The 21,277-nt window shown below is 41.0% G+C and overlaps 2 protein-coding genes across 2 annotated transcripts; both read right to left on the bottom strand.

Annotated features, from left to right (window-relative positions):
* Positions 1–151: 151 nt before the first annotated feature.
* On the bottom strand, positions 152–3,356 carry si:ch211-255i20.3 (transmembrane emp24 domain-containing protein 11). Its single transcript, XM_050042397.1, has 6 exons — positions 3,225–3,356; positions 2,980–3,184; positions 2,400–2,491; positions 1,295–1,420; positions 993–1,139; positions 152–679 (listed from the first exon to the last, which is right to left on the bottom strand). The coding sequence occupies exons 2-6, from the start codon at positions 3,107–3,109 to the stop codon at positions 530–532; spliced, it is 645 nt and encodes a 214-aa protein (XP_049898354.1). The 5' UTR covers positions 3,110–3,184; positions 3,225–3,356; the 3' UTR covers positions 152–529.
* Positions 3,357–7,183: 3,827 nt separating this feature from the next.
* Positions 7,184–16,713, bottom strand: spon2b (spondin 2b, extracellular matrix protein). Its single transcript, XM_050042217.1, has 6 exons — positions 16,574–16,713; positions 15,013–15,282; positions 14,402–14,625; positions 11,975–12,166; positions 11,481–11,667; positions 7,184–8,230 (listed from the first exon to the last, which is right to left on the bottom strand). The coding sequence occupies exons 2-6, from the start codon at positions 15,245–15,247 to the stop codon at positions 8,052–8,054; spliced, it is 1,017 nt and encodes a 338-aa protein (XP_049898174.1). The 5' UTR covers positions 15,248–15,282; positions 16,574–16,713; the 3' UTR covers positions 7,184–8,051.
* Between the last annotated feature and the right edge of the window lie 4,564 nt (positions 16,714–21,277).

Raw genomic sequence — 21,277 nt, 5'->3', positions numbered from 1 at the left:
TGAGACCTCTAACAAAACTTTTTCACAAGTAGTGCTAGCTTAATATGTGAACATGAGGTAAGTTATGCATAAAATTAGCAGTTTATTTCATTTTGCTTATTGTTTAAAAAAGGGAAATTATCACAAAATAATTCTTCTTCAAATGGCTTTTATTATTGAATATTCTGTGTTGTTTTGTGTTCAGTCCTGAGAGACATTTTTATATGTTGTACATATTTGCTTTAGCCATGTAGTCCAGTTTTAAGGGCAGCAGAGGTGAAAAACAACAATGAGGAGGACAAGAAAAAGAAAAATTACTGTAGTTTTGACATGGTCATCATCTCAGACCCACACAATTTAATCATTTTATCCATACATAGTTTTTAACCTTATAAGCTAAATCCATGTCACCAGCTGCAATAGGAGAAGAAAGCTTTTAGGTTTTAAGTGTTTTCATGCATCAGATATACTTGTTGTAGTATATACACAAGTACAAGTGGGACATGGTTCAAGGTCATCAGGCTCAGAGCTGACAGGTCGGAGGTCATCCTCAGACCAGCTTCTTGGCGATGAAGAAGTCTTTGAGTCGTTTAATCTGCCAAAAACCAACGGACAGCAGCACAGAGGTCTGCACCACAGCCCACCAGAGCACTTTACTGTTGGTGTCCTCACTGATCTGACGAAACACCTCCTCTTTCTCCTGAATGAGAGGAAAATGTAAAAGTTGAAGAAAAAAATCTGGAAAAATCTTTATATTTTGTAACAAAGGAAGACAACATGCCGTACAGTATGGCTGAATTCATTGCATGCTTGCATGATTATCCTCACTAGCAGTAACAGCAGTAAATTGTGGTGACTCACACTCTGTGTAAACTAGCTTTGTATCATTCCCGTATACATCAGGTAGCACACCGCTCCTGCCTTTTCCTCTGAGCTCCCTGTTGTGCGATTGACTCACATGTACTGTCATATCATGTTATGTTAGCAGACAGGACAATAAGATCCTTATTTACCCTCTGGTACTCCTGCTGCCTGGTGATGTACATCATTTGATCTATGAGGTGGCTGAGGCTGTTCTCCAGAGTCTCCAAGTTTTCTTTGGCCTTGTCTTTGTTAGGGTCAATGGCATGCTCTCCCATCTGAACATCCAAATGTAGCTTCTGTACAACACATTACAGCAGTTGAGGGTCATTTAAAAATAATACAATTTACAGACTTGACTGAGTGTTCAATATAATATTTTAATACTGTATGTGTTTCTGCATTTTCCCTTCTTTCTCAAAATTAGCTTTCTGTTTGTGTCCATAGGTCTCACCAGCTTCTGTCCAGCAAAGACAGAAAACCTTGTGGAGTTGGTTTGGAAGCAGAGGAAGTGCTGACCAGAGGTGTGAGCTGTGAAGGTGAATTTGGCAAATTTACCATAGCGTTTGGACATCAAAACCTAGAGGATAAGAAAGACACTGTTAGGCCAACATTTCTTCAGTTCTTGGTCAACAAAATGAAAAGTGATTCCGTTACTTGTAGCTCTTTTTGGTCAGTCGAGTGCCAAGAACCAGGAAGTGATGGGTTATTATGTGAAAATGAATCAGGTGTAACTGATAGATTCTCTCACTAAAGTCCAGAAATTCTAGCCATTGTAGAAAATTCCAAGAAGAATTTGAAATGAAACTGAAGGATTGTGTTTTATATTGGGACCACATCAGCTGGGAAAAAGCAGTCGTGGAAAGTCGCTACTCTAATTACATTTACTCAATACTTACAAACACAATTTTGACGTTCTTGTACTTCACTTCAGCATTTTCATTTTGTGCTTCTTTATATTCTACTACATTTCAGAGGGAATTTTGTACTTTTTACTCCACTTCATTTATTTGACAACTGTACAATCTTCAGATTATGATTTTACAAACAAAACATGATCAGCATTTAAAATATGATGATGTTGTAGCTTTAACTACCCAAAAGTGTATAAAACATTTAAAATTAGCTCCACCTCAACCAGAAATAACAATTAAGTACTGTTTCTATGTTAATGCATCAATAAAAAATAGTCCAGTAATATAATACTATAGCAGCCTGACTTATATACTTTTATTAAAGTCAGATTTTGAATCCCGGACGTTAACTTGTAATCATGTATTTCTACTCTGTGGTACCAATGCTTTTACTAAAGTGAATGATTTGAATAGCCTACTTTCTCCACCACTGAGGCAAAAAGCTACGCTTGAGATGTGAGACTGATGATCTTGTACAATAACAGAGATCCGATCTCATGGATCAAACCGTGCCGCACTGATCTTAAGTGACGCTGTGTTAAATGCATTTCATCTTTGTTTGGGTTTGGTTTGAATGGGGAAACCAGTGAGCACATGTTTTAGTGAACCTGGCTTGGTGATAAACCTCTCCTGTGAGTGCAGTACCTCATGGTTTGGGTCTCTGACTGTCACAGTGACGCCGAGGTGAGGGGAGTGGGAGAACGCCTTCAAATCCCAAGGCTCCAACAAGAAGTAACCTGAACGTAAGTCTCACATGAGTGCATTCACATACAGATTCACTGGTAGTAGCATTCAAGGTCATCATCAAGCTTGTAACATTTTTGATAAGAGTTAAATTAAGCATAAGCTCTGCATTTTATATTGGGATTTATTAAAATTAATAATATTCAGTGTGTATACATAATATAGTATTTTCCGTCAAAACAAATGTCAGCCAAGTGCACAATGTTTTCTGTTTTCATGGCTGTATGTGGTTGTTGAGGCACAGAGCAAATCGGTATTCACAAACACTTTAACTTAATGGGCAGTTTGGAAGTCATAAATGGCTTTTGCACTTGCTGAACTAAGAGACACACTATCCTGGAGGTACATATTACATTACTGTGTAATTCAGCAATCACGTGGCAATTTATGATACAGTTTTCCAAATCTAATTCCACATTCATTACCTCTGTTGAGATTGTAAACGACACTCAGGAGGAATATTCCCCTCTCCAGGACTCACCATTGACCAGCATGTCTTCAGGAATCTCCTCTATGATGCATTTTTCCTCCTGTTCTCCGAGATCAAAATACATGGCTGCTGCCAACATCAGGTAACACTGGAGCAGAAAGGCAGTGCCTCGCAAACCCATTTTCTGTTAACAATGAGTTATTAAATTTCAATAAAATTGACAGTGACCAAAGTTTTGGCCTGAAGTTCCAGTTGACTTTTTTTTTTTTTTTTTTTTTGTAGAAGTTCCAGTTGACTTTTTTTTTTTTTTTTTTTTTGTAGATCTGCAAAATTCTAACTCAAGATTGAGGTATTTTTCATCAACTATAGCTGAACACCCATGCTCTGTAGCCTGTATTTAAAGTAGATGGCTGTGAGGGAGACAGTTTGGGTGTGAGAAACTAACAGGTGCTGCTTTGTGTGACAAGACATTCTGGTCATTTTGTGACTGGTTGAACTGGGAGCCAATAGCAAAGTTGCTAAGAATAATGTTTGACTAAGACTGACCACTTGCTGCAGACACAGATAATCCAACAGTGTGCTTGGAAGATACTTTCTTTTTCAATTATACAGAAAATATCTACCAGTTAGGATAATAATGTTAGTGCTTTGGGACATGGAATTAAACATGTTGATGATAATATTGTGGTAGACTTCTTATGACTGTGAGCTGGCGACAGCTGTGGCTTGAGGCACCATGTTTTCCATTTGTCTGTCCGCCTGTCCATTCCATTCTTGTGAAAGCAATATCTGGAGAACACATTGAGGGAATTTGCTCAAATTTAGCACAAACCACTAGTTGGTCCAAAAGATGAACTGATTTAGTTAGAATTTAGTGGTCAAGGCCAAGGTCACTGTAACCTCACAAAACACATTTTTGGCATTAACTTAAGAATTCATACATAAATAATGACAGAATTTGACATAAATGTCTAGTAGGATGAAATAATGACATTTTATATCCAAAAAGTCAAGGTCAACTTGACTGTGACATCATAATGTTCTGCAAAAACACTTTTCTGGACATCATTCAACAACTCCGGAACAGAAGGGGAGACATTTGGTTGGGAACTGTATTGGTAACATTTACCTTGAAACTGTGATGACTGTATTGATCTTCTGTGCTGGCGTGTTGAAGATGTGTGTGGCGCATCCATGTATTAGGGTTTGTAGCTTCTTTGCAGCAACATCCATATTGGAAGCATTGTTTACTGTGATTGCTACATATGAGTCTGGACTGACATGGATGTAAACTATAACTTGACTAGTTGGTGGAGGAGTATAGCTGTGAGAACGTAATTCCAGTTCAGTCAGGAACACTTTAGTCAAAGAAAACTTAATTTCCATTTGCAGTTTTTATTTGGAGGTATGGCTTTGTTCTGGGGCCTCTCGGGCCTTAGTGACAGTGATGGCCTCGGCAGTGATGTGATTGGATCCAAATCTGTGTACTTCCATACTTCCTCGACCAACAGCTGATTAGCTTTGCCTTACACCCGCCTACACCGGAATTGCTGTTCCCCGAATTGTTGTCCGTAGTACAACAGAAAAGGAAGTGTTCAGTGCATCGCAAGAAGAGATTAAAGTGGATATGATTTCATTTGATTCAGCTATATTGCAGAGCTGCAACGTCTCTGTTACATGTAACACTGCTGCACCTATGGCAATGCCGTCATGTGGTCTGGATATCCCCGCCCATTTCTATTACAAAACAAAAGACGAATGTTCCCAGACTCCCATTCTGAAGTAAGGGAGGCTGGTCACGCGAGACTACTCGGGCCTATGCAGAAAGCCTCTCTCCTGCGCCTATGTGGAAAGCATAAGGGCAGAGAGCAAACCTCTCTGCCCTTCCACATGCAAACGAGGAAGGTCTGAGGCAGAGAGAGCAAACCTCCCTGCCCTTCCACGTGCAAGCAAGGAAAGCTTGAGGCAGAGAGAACAAACCTCTCTGAGGCAGAGAGAGCAAACCTCCCTGCCCTTCCACGTGCAAACGAGGAAAGGCAGAGGCAGAGAAAGTAAACCCGCCTGCCCTTCCATGCGCCTACATGGAAAGCCTAAGGCAGGGAAAGCAGCAGCGAAGACCCTCCAGGAACAGAACAGAGTAGCATCAATGACAAACAGAAATGACACTGATAAGTCAGACACAGCATGAAAAGGAGAAGCTGGGGTGGAGTCAGGTTGCAGAGTGGCTTGCAGAGGAAGCAGCAACAGTAGGCAGGCCAGAGCAGTTTAAATAGGGCGCCAAGATTGAGATTCGCAAATTGGTTGCATAGAAAGAAATCATGTGATCTATCAGCTGACTCCCTTCCATCAATCAGCTGCTCCATCAGTTGATTGGGCTGTTTGAGATCAGCTGATATAGCTGGGATGTGAGCTGAGCTTGACATCATGTCCTGCTTGAACTAATGCTATGCTCAATTTTGATGCTGCAGTAGACTTATTTTCACTATGGGGCCCAGTGTCTACTCTCCATTTACCACACTGAATCTAAAGTGATAGATGCAGAACTGTGCTCTGAGGGACAGATCACTTGCTATCAACAAGATGCAAGAAGAACATATCGACAAAAGTGTTTATCCGCTTTGGTTGTCCCTCCTGGGTGAGAATATGTATGAGCACACCAGACTGTAGTGTAATGATTGATGGTTAATCTTGATAAATTAGATAAATGCACTTCTCATCTGGTTTGCTGACTTATTTCTTATTTCTTTCTAGTAAAATACGTTCACCTTTTAACCTCTTAGGCAGTAATGATTACCAGTGTCACCGTGTCTGTTATTACAGTATGAAAGAGTTCAAACGTCTTTGGAAATTGAGTGGAAATTGTACTCGAGACCATTACATACAATAGCTGCCATGTGCTAACCTTAGATGAGGTCACTTATAAAGTAAACCCCCCCGCCTCCACGCACAGAATCAAGCCTTCTCATGTTCAGCATCTGCAAAAGTTGTTATTCCTCAAGTAAGCAAAGAATCAGATTTCTTTCTCCTCCCACACGTCAGTAGTTTTACAGAAAGTGTGAATACTAAATCAATACGTTTACATAAGAATGGTAGATTCAGTCTTAAACTAGTCTCTCTGTAGTTTATTTGAAACATTTTGTACTATCATTGAAGAGTCTGCAATTCACTGTGGACCAAATAGTGCTTCTTACCACTGAGTCAATTCATACAATATTTCCTTCTGCCATTTTCAAAACATTTTAAGTCGTGTTTTCCTGTGACAAGAGTTTTGATCTTGTTGTTTGTGTATTTTAAACATTTCTGAGTAGCAGAAAATATGCTCATTTTCACTTTTTCATGTATCCTGAGCATACCAAAACAAAATCCTAGAAACCTAGTTGGCATAGCAGTAAAATCCCTGGTCATGCATACATAGCTTAATGTACTCTTCATCATTTAGCACTGTATACTTGGCGTGTACTTCACACTTACCTCTGTCTGAGTTAGCGGATGAAACTACTAAGGAAAGCCAGAAACTGGATCTGCTCCTGTTTCTCTGTCACAGTAATTTTCCAGGGAGCTCCCTCATTCACCAGATGTTCAGTTCTTATTGCTGTTCAATCTGTCATCCGCAGTATGCTTTCTATGTTGCTTGGTGGAAAGGGAGGGAGGGGGGGCTCTCAGGGAATTTTATCTGTTTTACATATTTACGCCAATATCGTTCACTGTTTTTTTTTCATTCTGTTTCAAATTGTGTTGTCATCATCCTTCCAAGAAAAAGAGGTCACTTTATGTGTAACTGGTGTCTGTTCTGCCTATTAAATGGTACCCCTGCTTTATAGTGGGATGCGCTGCACTGGACATCACAGCGTGAAGTGCGCTCTGCGAACTTCTAGGCCTTGTGAACTAAATCAACATTTGGTGAACTGTTTTAAATAGTTGGTGAGCACATTCATCAGTTTTATCACCGACACTTCATCAGTGTGAATCTTAGCCAACACCGGGGCTTGAACTCAGGTCATCCAGTTCAAATAAACAATTCTCTCTACACTCAATTTGATCCTCAAGCCCCGGCCTCAGTAATACGACCTCGGGAGCCCAGATGTGTGGTTCAGATTTGAAAGTGAAATTGCACTTAGCACAGGCACTGAAGACAGATTTGAATCGATATCATGGAAAACAATTTAACTCACAATTGTTGATGTAGTACCTTCCTTCAGTCTCTTTTTTTTTAATAAACACTTATCAATAAGGTCACAAGATCATAAGATGTATTTACACTTTATTGACCATACAGAAAACATACATTTTTTGTACATTTTTAGCATTTTTTACAAAAAAAAAAACTGAACTAATATCTCAATAACATAAAGGCATACAACTTATTACTTTCAGATTTGATATACTGTACACTACAGGTTAAAATCCTGTCAATAAATATATTCTTTGTCTTTAGGAGGGCAAACACAATGTGTACACATTATGTCTTAAATGCAGGGAGGACCTTTTATTCATTTCTATGTCTGACTTGCTTTTTTGCATGTACTACTTAACTTCTGCCGATGGAACAATTGAGGCATCATGTTTTCCCCTGTGCTACAGCTTACATTATTTTGATCTTCTGTTAAGTATTTTTTGGATGTAGGGACTTCAGATCTTCAGTATCATTTATTTGGATTTCTTTGTAACTCTGCTTGACGAAAGCTGCGAGGAGTTTTAATCCACTGTGAGCAAACAAATGTTTATATTTCAGTTTTATTTCAGTTAAAGGCTGTGTTTAGAACAGCATTGTTCTGTTCCCCAGACAATTTTGATAATCTGCCAAAACTGAGTCGGTGTCTAATAGCGGTTTGCCAAACTACACCTCACTCGTGCTGTCAGATTTATCAGTGTGACTTGAGGATGAGATTTCTTCTGCAGTTAAACACTCAGATAATCAAACAGTACATCAGTCATCTCCTCAGACGGACGGCGTAGCCAGGGAGGAAATAAGGGAGTCATCATATTTATGCCTCATGTGAATACACCGCAGACCTCTTGTTGTTGTTTCTCCGCCTTCGTCCTTTCCTCGCTTTCCTGGACTTCCTCTCTTTCTTCTCCCTCCTCTCCTTGCGCTCTTTCTTCTCCCTCCTCTCCTGGCCTAGTCATAAACAGTTGTCGGGGAAGCACTTCCTCTCTTCCTCCAGCAGGGGGCAGGCTAATCCATTGTTGGCTGAGTGCATTATGATGTAGCGTGTGCGGTGCTGCACGCCTGAGTCTCCGCATTTGCCTTTGCACAAGCCCCAAGGAGACCACACTGACACCTCACAGTCCAGAGGGGTATCTGCAGTGAGAGGAGAGGATTATAATCACATTGACATTAAGGGTTAGTTTGTAAATTTGCACAGTTGTTGCTTGTCTGTTTGTAATTGGCAAATGGTTATAATTTGTGAGTTTCCTTTTATAGGTTTGAATGGAAAGGGGAGGGATAAGTCATAATAGGAGACATGACTGCTCTTTAACCCTTTTAAAACTGTAAAAAAAAAAGTGAATAAAATAATGAATAGGAACTAGAAGCAATGGTGGCATGCTGTGTGTGCAGCTCTTTATGAACCCATAGCTTCTCGTTATAAATTCTTGGCAGTGGTCGCGCTGCTGGAGTATAATTATAACTGAATTTTTTTAACCTTCATTTATTGAGTGAGTTTGTGCTGACTGTGCTTGCTTTACATCAGTTTAGCCTCACAGTAAACAGTGCTACCACCTAATGAGTCAGCTGCAGCAGAAAGAGATTTAGAGCCTTGCTAAAAGGCACCTCAGCTGTACAGTAATACAGGGAAAGGGAGCTCATCTGTTATCTCATCTTATTTATTGCTTGCTTTCATTCTTCTTGGCTTTTCTGGATAAATAGTTTTATTGGATGTTATATCATCCCAGAAATAATAACGATTAATGATACTGTCATTTTGAGAGCATTTTATGCCATTCATAGAATGATAATACCATAATAATGCAAGTACACCTTTGCAAAGAGAGGATGAACTTAACCAATTTAACCAGAAATGACTAGCTATATATCTCTCAGCTGTCTCTCAGCGCAGGGGCTGCATCCAAGTCTTAATAGTCGTGAAAACACTGTTGTTTATTTCAGCATCATGTTGGCGACATTCTGATGTAAACAAATTCGCAGTATCATTCGATATACAGACATGACCTTGATCATTTTTGCTGACTTCAATAAGTCAATAATGTAATTACAGTGACAGGCCTATCCCTGTCTTCAACATGGTGAACTTGTCGGGCTACCTCAGCCAACCTTGCGTACAGCTGATTCGTATCACAGACTTAGTTGTCGGTTAAAGAGTAAAGCAGAAGGATGGGAAGCGGCACGGAAGCTACATGGATGGACGGTCGGATGGAGGGATGGAACAAGAAAGTCATATCTGCCTTCACCTTGTGTGTCCATTAAGGACAGAGGGAAGGATGAGGTGGTACAGTGCTGTAAGAGGCAAATGTGATTTATCTTTTTTGTATTTCACATACAATTCAGAGCAGGTGATTTCTAATCTGTAATGACGGTTGTGTCTCCAGGCATTAAAAAGATGGAGGGAGGTAAGGATGAACAGCCAGGGGTAGGATGGAGCATTGGGATCAAGGCAGGAAACCCCAACAGATTCCTGGCCCCTCTCTGTTGTTTGTTGATGTGTAGTCAGGGGAATGGACTTGTAGTCTGTGATGCTGAGTCAAACATTTACAGTCACCCTGAACACTGAATCTGACGGCTGCGCTGTCAGCTCTGTTGCCAGGCTGACACACTATCTGTTTCTTTATTCCTGCCCCCAAAACCCTTCCCTGGTCAAGTCATCTGTTAAGACTTTCTGTGGTAAATTGTGTTTTTATAAAAGGTTATTTTCCCCCTCCTTGGAGAGCATCAGTCACACAGGCAGGTTGTTTGAGTACTGCATTGTTGGCTTTACTTCTAGTTTGACACACTCTTCATCTATATTTTTCCAAGCTGCCTTCCTATTCTTACTTGCAGTTGTGCCTTTTTGTTTTTCTTTTTTACTGTTACCACTAATCTCTACAACAGGGAGTCCTAAATTTTAACAGTCTGGGAACCAGCATAAGTAAATCCAGCTTCACCCTATGGATCTAGGACTTCTTAAAATATACGTGTCTGCATCCTATTTTGGGTCACGACCCAAACGTTGCTGTACAGTTTCTATGTATAGTTTTCTTAAAATGCTGTTTAACTTTCTCAGTTTCTCGCCTTTAGAGTTTTCCACTGGATGCCAGATGTGCCCCTAGCATTTTCTGATTCCCTGCATTCACTTGGCTTCTCTTGTTTCAGGTTGAAAGTAATTGAGCTTGTGTGTGGCCTGTAATGGTTCCCAAATGCTTTCATTTGAGTCAGCAGAAGTCTTGAGACCCAAGCTCCTATCATTGTGTGAAATCCTTCATCTGGTCTGGCACAATTTAGAGCCTGTACACTTTATTTTCTTTTAAATGTATATATTGTTTGATCAGTGGGATTGCAATGGAGAGAGGCAGATAAGGACAGGAATGGTGATGCAATCCTGTTGATTATATAACCTTGTTGATTATATTGTGCTGGCTATGTATATATGCAAGTTAGATATCTGATTTGATCTCAAACCTGTAAAATAGTCATATTTTGCTATTGGACGTTCTGGCCTGGAACTCATGTGGAAAGCTCAGATCTTTTAAAGTAGGGTTGTATGAAGTGTTTTGTCTGTGTAGTACCGACTTTAAATGGCAGTCTGCACGCCCCCATTATGGAGAAGCAGGCAGGAATACTACCACAGAAGCCAAGCAATGTACACCTACAGATGGGGGCAGCAGCAAAACGCATTTTATCCATCCTAAAAAAAGTGTTACCTAAAGATAATCAATATCAGTTTAAGTGTACGCTATACTGAGAATATTTTGACCACTTGACCTCGATGCAGACAGCTCTTTCTGACGGGGGAAGCTGCTAAGGGCTACAGTTCCCCATTTATGCTCTCGTCAAAGCCACCAGATCCATTGACAAAAATGGTCATTTTAGCTCAATGAACACCGGAGTTGCTGGTCTACCCATACCTTGATTAGTTTGTAATTTTGTGTAGTTGTGTGACTTAAGTGAATCCAGACCAACTCTTTTAAACACCAAAGTCACACATCAACGCGAACAAAATAACTGATCAAGGCAGTGATAGACCAATGGAGTCTGGAGTCTTCCCCATCGGAATTCACTGTATGACAGCAAAGTTATGTGGCGAAAATAGTCTAGATATAGCATAAACTTAAACTAATATAAATTTTTTTAGGTGACTAAAATAAATCTTGTTGCTGACCTCTCCACAGCCGTACATTGCTTAGTTTCCATGTACGTCTTCCTGCCTGCTTCTGACCGCCATCTACCGTAGGTAAGATGCTGACAATGAATAAGTACCTTATACAGCCCCACTTCAAAAGATCCGAACCATCCTTTCAAAGGTACCTTGTGTAGTCTTACTCTTCAACATACCAAGATTCAGCTAGTGCAAAATTTGTATTTATGATCTTTGAGTAATTACGATCTTCAGACTTACTTATGAGCGTGTCCTCGATCTCGTTCCCTGTTGGCAGTTGGTTGGATTGGGTGGGTTCGACAGGCAGGCTGATGATCTGATTGGTCTTCTTTACTTTGGTCAGCATTACCTTGGCGATGGGCGGCAAATGCTTCAGGCGGGGGTAGTAAAAGGAGTTAGCGGGGTGGCTAGGTGAGGAACAGGTGATCTATGGAGGGGAAATGGACAAGGAATAAAAGTTTATAGCAACGTCCCGTTGTTAATGCTAAAGGAATACAGGATTTTTGGCAAATAAGATAATCTTGTGTTCAGTATTTAGGGTACTAAGAGCTCATCTAGGAAGGAACAACACAGTTGACAAAATTTCAACAATATGGCGGCTTCTTTACACACAAAGTGGTATAAAACAATGTGCTGGTCTTATCAAGCAATGTTGGGTTCATGTCCCTGTTTTCACGATCAGTGGTTTTTGGCTTTGGATTGATGGATGCTGCACTTGGCTCAGTCCGACCCACCTGTGTGATTTTATCCTGTGGGATGGTCTCAAAGTTTGGCGAAGAGAAGGTGAACCCACTGTCAGTTCCTGCGTCATACGGGAAAAGGTCCAGCGACACATTATCTTTCCAGTGGTCCCCATCACACAGGTCAATGCTCTCCACACCCACAAACCAATCTGGGCTTGGAACGAGACGCACGATAAATGACAGCTGCAGATAGAGAGAAGGAAGCAGAGCGTGGGGTCGGAGACAGAGCATAGAGAGAGAGAGAAAGGAGGTGGGCCAGAGTGAGAGTTGGAGATAAGGAGAGAGGCATGGGTGGGAAAGAGAATGGAAAAGGGTTGTTTTAGGACACTATATATCATTTGGTCTCAGTGGTTGTCAGTTGATAACTCTTTAACCTGAGGTCGTGTCAGTTGAGCAGTGGGTTAAAGCCACAAAGATAGAAGTGGGTTATTCTGCTCTGAGTTGAAATTAGGGATGTCAGTGGTTAATATGGCTAATAATTGGTTAACTGCAGAGAATATGTTTGGTTGATTTGGACACCCTTAAGTTTACTGCAGTGTGCACCACCTGGGTCTGGTGGGAACTAGGTAGCGCTGCCGCTCATTTGGCGATCATTCCTAGTAATGCCGTCCTATCAGCGTTATTGTGGAAACATTGTGCCCACCTTCCTGTACCCAGTTTTGAGCTGCAAAACCCCATTGTTAACTGTGTTATCACTGTGACCTCAGTTAGCACCGATAGCAGGGCTAATGCTAGTTGCAAAGGGGTTGTGCGGCTCAAAATAAAGCTGAGGGTAGCGGTCAGAGAAAGTTTGTTGTAATACCGTTAAAGTATAAGACTATGAAAATACCTAATTAGAAAGACTACAAAAATTGCATAAGTGATGTCATAAGATAATGTCACATTTGTGTGTGGAACATAGGTAAGTTACTTAGCTAGCTGCTATTAGTGACGGATATCGCGCAGAGAGATGTAGTTTACTGAGCAGTTTCTCACAATGCCAAATTATACTACAATAATCTGTGACTTTTTTGTCTTGCAAAATGATCTTTTAAATCATTTGTGTATGGCTCAATTCAAATGAGATCAAAAAATGATTTGTCTCTCAACATTTAGTACCATACATGTGAAAATGAGGTCCAACTGGGGACATCGTAAGGGTAGGGACTTTGCCTCTCTACAGTCTTTTTCTATTCCATTCATTCCTGCTGCTTACATTACCCACAATGCAAATCAGCAGCTGAAACCTCAGATAAAGATTTATGTGTGTTACGTTAGTAACTGCTAATGTAGCCTGGAGCCGTTAGCCTGAAGCCAAGATGCTACAGAGGTCTGGTAAACTCACTTCTTTCTAACTCCACATGTCCAGATTCTTTTTCATTTTCAAACTTGTAGTCTTCAGCACCATACGTAATCCAATAACTCACCCGCCTCCCTACACATGTGGTGTTACATAAGTACAAGAGTACAGTTCGTTTTGTATTGGTGAGCATCTTCTGTCTCCAACTGGCCTGTTTTCCTTTTCTCTCACCTCCAAACCACACTTTGGACTCCCTCTTTCTGTCTCGTCTTGTGTCCAAGCCTAACATTGTGTTTGGGGAGATGTGTCCTCGAACTTTATGACCTACCCAGAGACTCATCAGATGGAAGTTTAATGGCAAACTCCTGCAAGGTTTTACATAATTTGAAGAGGCATAAATTAGGCTTGGTAAATTTGGGAAGCGCTCTTTAGGGTGAAGCATTATGGAAAACAGTCTGGAGCTGGTTTTATTGTGGTGTTAAATGTTTTTCTTGAAAATATTAGGTAATTTTGGTGAGTTTACAACGTGGTCTTAGTTTTATGGTTCTGGTGATTGTTAGTCACATTGTTATGTTGGGATTATGTAACAACCTCAGTGGAAATAACTTAACAACAGAGTTCACAGGGGTAGGCACACTGCTGAGCTATGTAAAACACTGATTTGGGTGTTTAGCAGGAGTGAATGCACCCAAAATGTCCATTATATTGGTTTGTGGAGGTCAAAGTTGTACCAATTTGGAATTCTGCAAAGTGCAATGGATGTTTACAGCAGATAGTTGGGGCATAATTCTTACAAAGACTTTGAATTTCACTTCTAAATAATCTGTTTATAACACAGTCAAACTGGAAATCTGCATAATCTGTGCACTCAATTGTAGAGCTCTGTGTAGGGGCAGTAAAATATCATTAAACTTGATAAGAATGATGGCTAAAACTACTTACGAAGATAAGATAAAAACTATCCTTGGTCTTGGGAGTGCAATGATTGCCAACATTTTTTAGAAATCCTTAATCTGTCTGACCTAGGCAAGGGAAGCATCTCACCACACTGTTACCCATGTTCACCCATCAGAAAAAGACCTTTAACACACTTAATGTGCTGACCCAGATTGAGGGGAACCAGGTGTTGAGAGACTTACATAGGAGTGCCTGGCAAAGACCTCGAACTCAGTGTTCGTCTGGCCTGTGCCTCCCATAACAGCGGGAGCGGAGAGGACCCCATAAACGCTCTGGATGCGTTCGCCGGCCGCCTCGACTTCCTTCATGAGCGTCCAGGCCTCGCCTTTCTCCGCAAACTCCCTCACTCCGTTGCTGGCAAACTCATTACGCTGCCACATGTGGTAGTCAGAGCTGTGGGTCACCCCTACGAGCAGGGAGTAGAGGAAAAGGAAGTCAGCTGTTGGAACAGGTAATAGCCTGCAGTCATCAGATTAACTGTATTAGTCAGTTTATATGTACCGCTCTGCAAAAGGATGTAGAAAGAAGGTTGTCGTTTCTTGTTTGTCGATATTAATCAAGTTGTATAACTTAATATTTTGCAGTATATTAAGTGAAGTATTGAGAGGATCAGTGACATTTAATGGGAAGAAACATCTGTCAGTATATTTTCTTCTTTCAAACAAACTTTGTATTTATAATATATCTCTCTGTATGTAGTTTTGCTACTGTTACTCATGCAATCAGTTTACTTTCCCACATCTGCTGCCAATACTGTGACCACCAGTTGGACACTGGCTTGCTGTGCGCTTACCAATGAGGTTTGACCACTGTGCAGGGGGGCGGTAGACAGGATACTGTTTAGGGAAAGCTGCCTGGGTCCACTTGCCGGAGAACGTTAGCCTGTACTGGGCAGTGTCTGGGGCTGTGCACATGGGGACGTCAGTAGGAACAGGCATGCAATGAACTCCTTGGCCCAGTGTCAGCATCATGACGATAAGGTGGTAGAGTGCCTCACAGATGGAGAGCATTTTCCTTGTGGTGTCCATGATAGTGAGGGCTGATGTGGGGTTGGATGAAGGACCTGAAGGAGGCGAGGGTGGACAAAGACAGGAGAAAAGTCAGCGGTTATATTTCTGTCAAGCTGAGTCACCCAGCTGCAAATGTGCACAAGTGTGATTGCCAGATACTACAAACTTTTTAATGCTCTCTGCTCTGCTGTTGCAACACCACCCTTTTATCAGCTGTTACCACGAAAGTCTTTTTTCTAAGGATTCAACTAATTTTGTTTTGCCAAAAAGGATTTTGTCACTCTTTTTGCACACATTTTCTCTGTCCCTGTGCACCTTAAAGGCTTTACAACAGCCTGATTTACAGTTAGTTATCATTTGTCTCACTGATTTTGACAAGACTGACAAGGACAATTGGTGAAAGGGCAAAGTGTCTGGCTGCAGCATCAGCGTCGAGTTTAACAAGTGGGCCATGTGAGTCAGAGGGAAAGATTTCTCACTTAAACCATCTCTGCTGTTTTTCCACTGTTTAGACTTGTAAACCAAATTAAGCTGTGTCGGCTTGGCAGGGGGAGATCTTGCATTACTTTAGATGCAAATGGTGAAAGTTTGGTTTGTGTTGTTGCCATAGTTACAGCCTGGTGAGCTCCGCATTCCTGCCTCAAAGAATACAGATGTGCCAGCTGACTTTTCCGAGCTTTCATCATATCATCCTCAGCAGCTACATGGGACTCATCCTGCAACCTCACTGAACTCTTTCAGTGACTCCTGACTAGTTTGGGTGTTCTCTCTCAAGTCCTTTTCTTTTAACAGTGCATTTTAGAAACTCCTCTGTGAATATGAGTGATTAATGAAGAGTCATTGAGCTAAGTGTTCCCCTGTGTGTCATGCATTCATTTTAAATGAAGCACATCTTTGCTTCTAAGAGGTAAATACATGAACAGCATGCACATGGAGTGATATGCAGTTTTAGTTTATTGCTCAATCAAGCAGACCACTTAATGTATAAATTTTGCTCAGTGCAAGTACTTAAATCTGTAGACTTGCTATCCACAAGAAGTTTTGCTCTTAATCTAGTAGTCATTTTAATTTTGGGCATTTCATTGCAACACTGATTGCTCCAAAATGTAACACATTGCATGCATATAAAATCAGTAACATCCACACTTGCTTGTCATTTGTTGGCTTGCTCTGTCTGCATTTGTTTTCACTTAAATAAGATTGCATAAAAAATCCTCAGTTGCAGAAATAATTGCCAGTAATTATACATGCATACTTAGTTTCCCTCTATAGTACAGCTGACATTAACTTAAGGATCTCTGTGCTGTGGCGACAGGATGAGGATGTGGTGCAGAAATTACTCACTGGTGTAGCTCAGGGTTCCAGATGAATGGAGGGCTGCAGCAGATGAGTGGAGAGGAGGGCTGCAGGTGAGGAGAAGAGGAGAGGAGAGCGATGGATGTGGCTGTCGAGAGGAGTGACTGCAAGCCTCCAAGTCCTCTTTCGCCTATTTATGTCTTCCAGGAGGTTCACCCCTCTCCCTCCTCTCCCACTTCCCCCTCCTTCCCCCTCCCGCTCCACTCCCCTCTTCAACTTCTCTTTCAATACTTTCTATCTGCTTGTCAGTGACTTCCCTGCCCCCCTCATGCCCTTTGACTTTGGCTCTTCCTCCTCCACTCTCCTCCTCCTCCTCTCTCTCCTACTCGTTTTAAGTAGCCTATTAACCGACTAATGTGTTCAGCAGTTCTGTATGCACTGCCAGGGGTCCTGTGCTGCTCTGCGGGTCGAGTGTCATTTCACAGTGTGATGCTGTAGGTCTCTGTATCTACAAATGTGACTAATGAGGCTAATAATGTATTTCTAGAATTCTCTAAATGTCTGCTGGTCAGGTTTTTGAATTGCAGCTGAGCTGCTAAATCCAATCCCAGTACTGCTTTTTAACTCATGTAGGAGGTTATATTGCCTGTGTCACAGTCAATTTGCATAACTCCTTTGATGTGTTTTTCAGAGCCTCATAAAGTCAGGCGAGGCGAAGCGTCATCTAAAAAAATATCGAGGAATAAGAGGCGTTAAGACACAAAGATACAATGTGTTTGATGGCACTTTGCCGGAGTATGGCAAGTTGCTTTTTTTCCAGGTGTGTAGTGAACTTGGATTCTTGTAGTACCCAATAAGTGATTTATTCCACTGACTTGCAAGTTGTGTGCACTTAAGCATTTTCCAAACTGCACCACAGAATTTTAGATTTCCCACCATCCCGTCAGTAATTCACTTCATTTAGTCAAGCTCGTAAAATTACACAGCTTCACACTGTGATGCAGTTACAGCTCTGATTATATATTATTTTCCTCATTGATTGATGTGCTGGTTATCTTTCTGATTAACCAAAATAACAAAAGATGCCTTTTAAAGTCTCCCAGGGCCTGAAATAACATCTCAAAATTGCTTATTTTGTCCAACCAATAGTCCAAATCCAAAGATTCTCAACTTACATTACATAAAACAGAGGAAAGCTGCAAAAAAACTCAGATTGGGCAAGCTGGAACAAGCAAATCTAGTTGCCGGTACATGTTCTGTTGATAAATTACTCAACTAATTGCTTTGCATCTAAACGCAGCCGCAGGAACACATTATTTGAAAACCTCCTCTCTAACTACATTAGAAATTCGACACTTGGTTCCCAAATAGTGCTGCACTCATAAACTGAATTGGGAAAATCAAAAGTTGGATAATGAGTTAAGTTGGATATCATGAGAACATGAATGAGACTTTGATCATTTCTTGCATCACAAAGGCTTTGATTCAGCTGCTGACTAAAGTATGACACTGAAGCTTTAGGATGTTGAGGCAGGTGTGTCTCTACAAAAAAGTCCTTACCTTGTACAGCTATAACCACAACAAAATTTAAAGACCTCACTTTTATATAATCAAATTGTAACCACAGTGATGCATAATCAACAGGTTATCATCTTTTGAGTTGTAATTTCCAGCAGTCCTCACAAAGTTTCTACAAATAAACACAAGAAGGACTGTAAACAAACATTGCTACAAACATGAAGTGTTTGTGGTGGAAAACTCTGGTTCAGACTGGACATGAACAGACGATGCAGTGTCTCTCAGAACATTTTACAGTGTGTGATGTGTGACTACCACACCTACAGGCAGCCATGATAACAGCTGCTGTTTCCTCCCGGAGGCTGTGTTCTGTGCCTTTAATCTCTCAGCCAGGTTATATTGGGTTTGTGATGTGTGTCGAGGTCGGGGGTGCGGTGCTTGACTTACTGAACCTGGAGGTGGCAGACAACAGTCCACACACTCACGTGCAAAAACAAATATGTGCCAGCATGCTGAATAAGCCCACATCTAATGATTTCCACATGGTCACGTTTCTTACAAACACAAACTAAGACAGACACACACAGACAGACCCGTTGAGCTCAATCAACCCCTCTCAATTTCCAGGGTTGATTCGTCAGACTTCAGAGTCCAGTCTGCTTTCAGTCAGTGGCATTTGAAAAGGGAAAGTTAACTCATCACCGCCCTCATACCTTGCACACAATGAACAGTGCTGTACTGTATTTGGTTTCATCGAGGGTAGTAGAGCAAAATGAGAGAAGAGGAAGCATGAGCTATGAGTGGGTGGCTTTGCTGCTTTACTGCTGGCTTCATTCATGAGGCGCATTCACAGGTACAACATGTACATGTTGTGTGCTTTAGCACATTGCATTATCACTGAATTCCAACATGCATAATTATATTATCACACCTTTAAAGGCAGCAAGGTGCCATATTCAGTAGAAAATCTACCCTTTATTTTCCTGCAGACATCCACACTGCTGCAATGTCCTGAATGAAGACCTTGAATTCCAGCCAACTTCTCGTCTATTGCTCTGTTGACCCCCGACCTTTGACTTGCTGAATTGTCCCATAGGGATCAATTAAGTTATCCTGAGTAGTTGTAATAGTATTAGGTATCTTAATGATGTTTAGATAGGTAGACCTGGCAGTAGACACAACAGTCTCCACTCAAGGTCCAGTTATACGCTGACGTTTACAGTGGTTATATTTTAACTTTACATTATTTTGAGCAAATTTAAGGAGTTTTCTGCCATGTTGACTTAAAAGTTGATCCTCACAGTTCAGTCTTGAACTTTTAAACATCGAATGGCAAAAGAATATCCGCTCAACGTCTACTTACTCACATGTACTGGAGCTGTTGTCTTTATCACAGAAACTTAACATCTTAAGGCTGGGCGATAAAATCTCAAAACGGGATTGCAATAAAATGTATGTCGATGACGATGAAAAACTATAGCAATTTTTACTCAATCTGGATAGACCTTGATCGATTCATCAGTGTGTCATGCAGCAGAAGTTAACAGACAGCTGCGTGTCATTGTTCACGTCCATTTTTCACGGCAAAGTTTGTGCTGAAGTGAGTGTGCCAAGGTGAGGAGGAATTGAAAGTAGCGTGAACATAACGAGAAGAGGGGGAAATGAGTGGAAGTGAGCAGCAAAGCATCGGTGAAGCTGAAGAAGAGCTCGCGTTATCCTCAAAAACTGACGAAATTGTGGATAAAAAGGCTACACAACGTCAATAATTTGGAAGTGGTTTGGCTACATGAAAGCTGACAATGCACAGACAAAGACGGGAAACAAAACATATCTTTTTCATCACCTGAAAAGGTGGCATCCCAGCGACCACACTGAGAGCATGAAAATCTGGGCCAAAACTGCATTAAGTCCACCAACAAGTGTTGAGCGGCCGAGCACTTCTGCTGCTGTGGGCAGCACTAGCAGGGCTGCACCAAAACAGCAATCAGTAATGTTTTCTCTTGCCGCCGTAACCCCGTATGAGAAGTGAACGAAAAGGAGCAAAGGCATAACAAATGCAGTGTCATACTTTCTAGCAAAAGACATGATGCCCATGAGCACCGTGGAGAAAGACGGGTTCAAGATATTAAAGTGTGAGACTGCAGGTACAAGCTCCCAGGCAGGAAATATTTTTCTCAAACTGCTCTGCCCCAACTTTACGACGAGTGTCTTGGGAAGCTGGAAAATCATTGGTTTCTTCAGGTGTCAGACATTATCAGGATACTTTTAAAACTCGCAGCATTATCAAATTATACATTGTGATAAATATTGATATTGATCAATGGGGGAAAATTATAGTAATGATATCTTTTGCCATATCGTCCAGCGCTACTTCATCTGCAAGTCCATATTTATTTTATCTAATTTCCCTCACAGTGTAACTTCTTTCCATTCTGCAGCCTGAATATAGAAATATTTGATAGCTTACTGCCTGAATGTGTGAGAATATTGAATCTATACACTGAAGTCACACTTAAATACAGTTTTCTGCCTTTTTTTTTTTACCTGTCATTGTTTTAGAATTGTTGTTGATCCAGAAACAGATGTGACAGACTCTCTCAAACACATTCACTGATAGCTTGTGTCATTGCATTAATGCCAGGGTTAGGTATCGGTACTCAATACTTTGAAGGTATTGACAGAAAATAACCCAGCACAAAGTAGTATTGAAACAGTCCAACCAGTCAAAACAGTAATATTTATACCCAGATCTAAAAAAGTGTTCTTCGATTTCATGCAACGTGTGATTGGGCTACTACCGCAGCAGCCCATACAGTCTGTGGTGAAATCGTGCGCAGTGATGTTCAAAAGTTTTGCTACACTACATGCTGATGGCATTTTACACAACTGAATGCTTCCATTCACTTGATGTGTATTGACTGAGATAGAAAAAAAAAAGATATAAATTAAGTACTCTATTGGCGGTGATAACGATAACGGTAGCAGTGTCATCATTTTTAAACAATACCCTAACTATCGCCTCTTCTGTGTCTGTGCCAATAAACAGGTGAACAAAGGATGGCCTATTTATGCTTTATGTTTTCAAAACGTACGTAACCAAGCAACACGTTTGAACCGGTCTGAGACGGCAGTATGTTTGTGTAGGAAAACGACCAGTCGTATATGCTGTTTAGGAGGAAGCTGTAAAACTCCGGGGAGAGGAGAGTCCAAGAGAATATAGGTCAGGAAACACCA

The sequence above is a fragment of the Epinephelus moara genome, chromosome 4 (assembly GCF_006386435.1).
Source record: "Epinephelus moara isolate mb chromosome 4, YSFRI_EMoa_1.0, whole genome shotgun sequence".
NCBI classification, from domain to species: Eukaryota; Metazoa; Chordata; class Actinopteri; order Perciformes; family Serranidae; genus Epinephelus; species Epinephelus moara.
The sequence above is the reverse complement of the archived record's forward strand: the minus strand, read 5'-3'. Positions and strand labels throughout refer to the sequence as shown.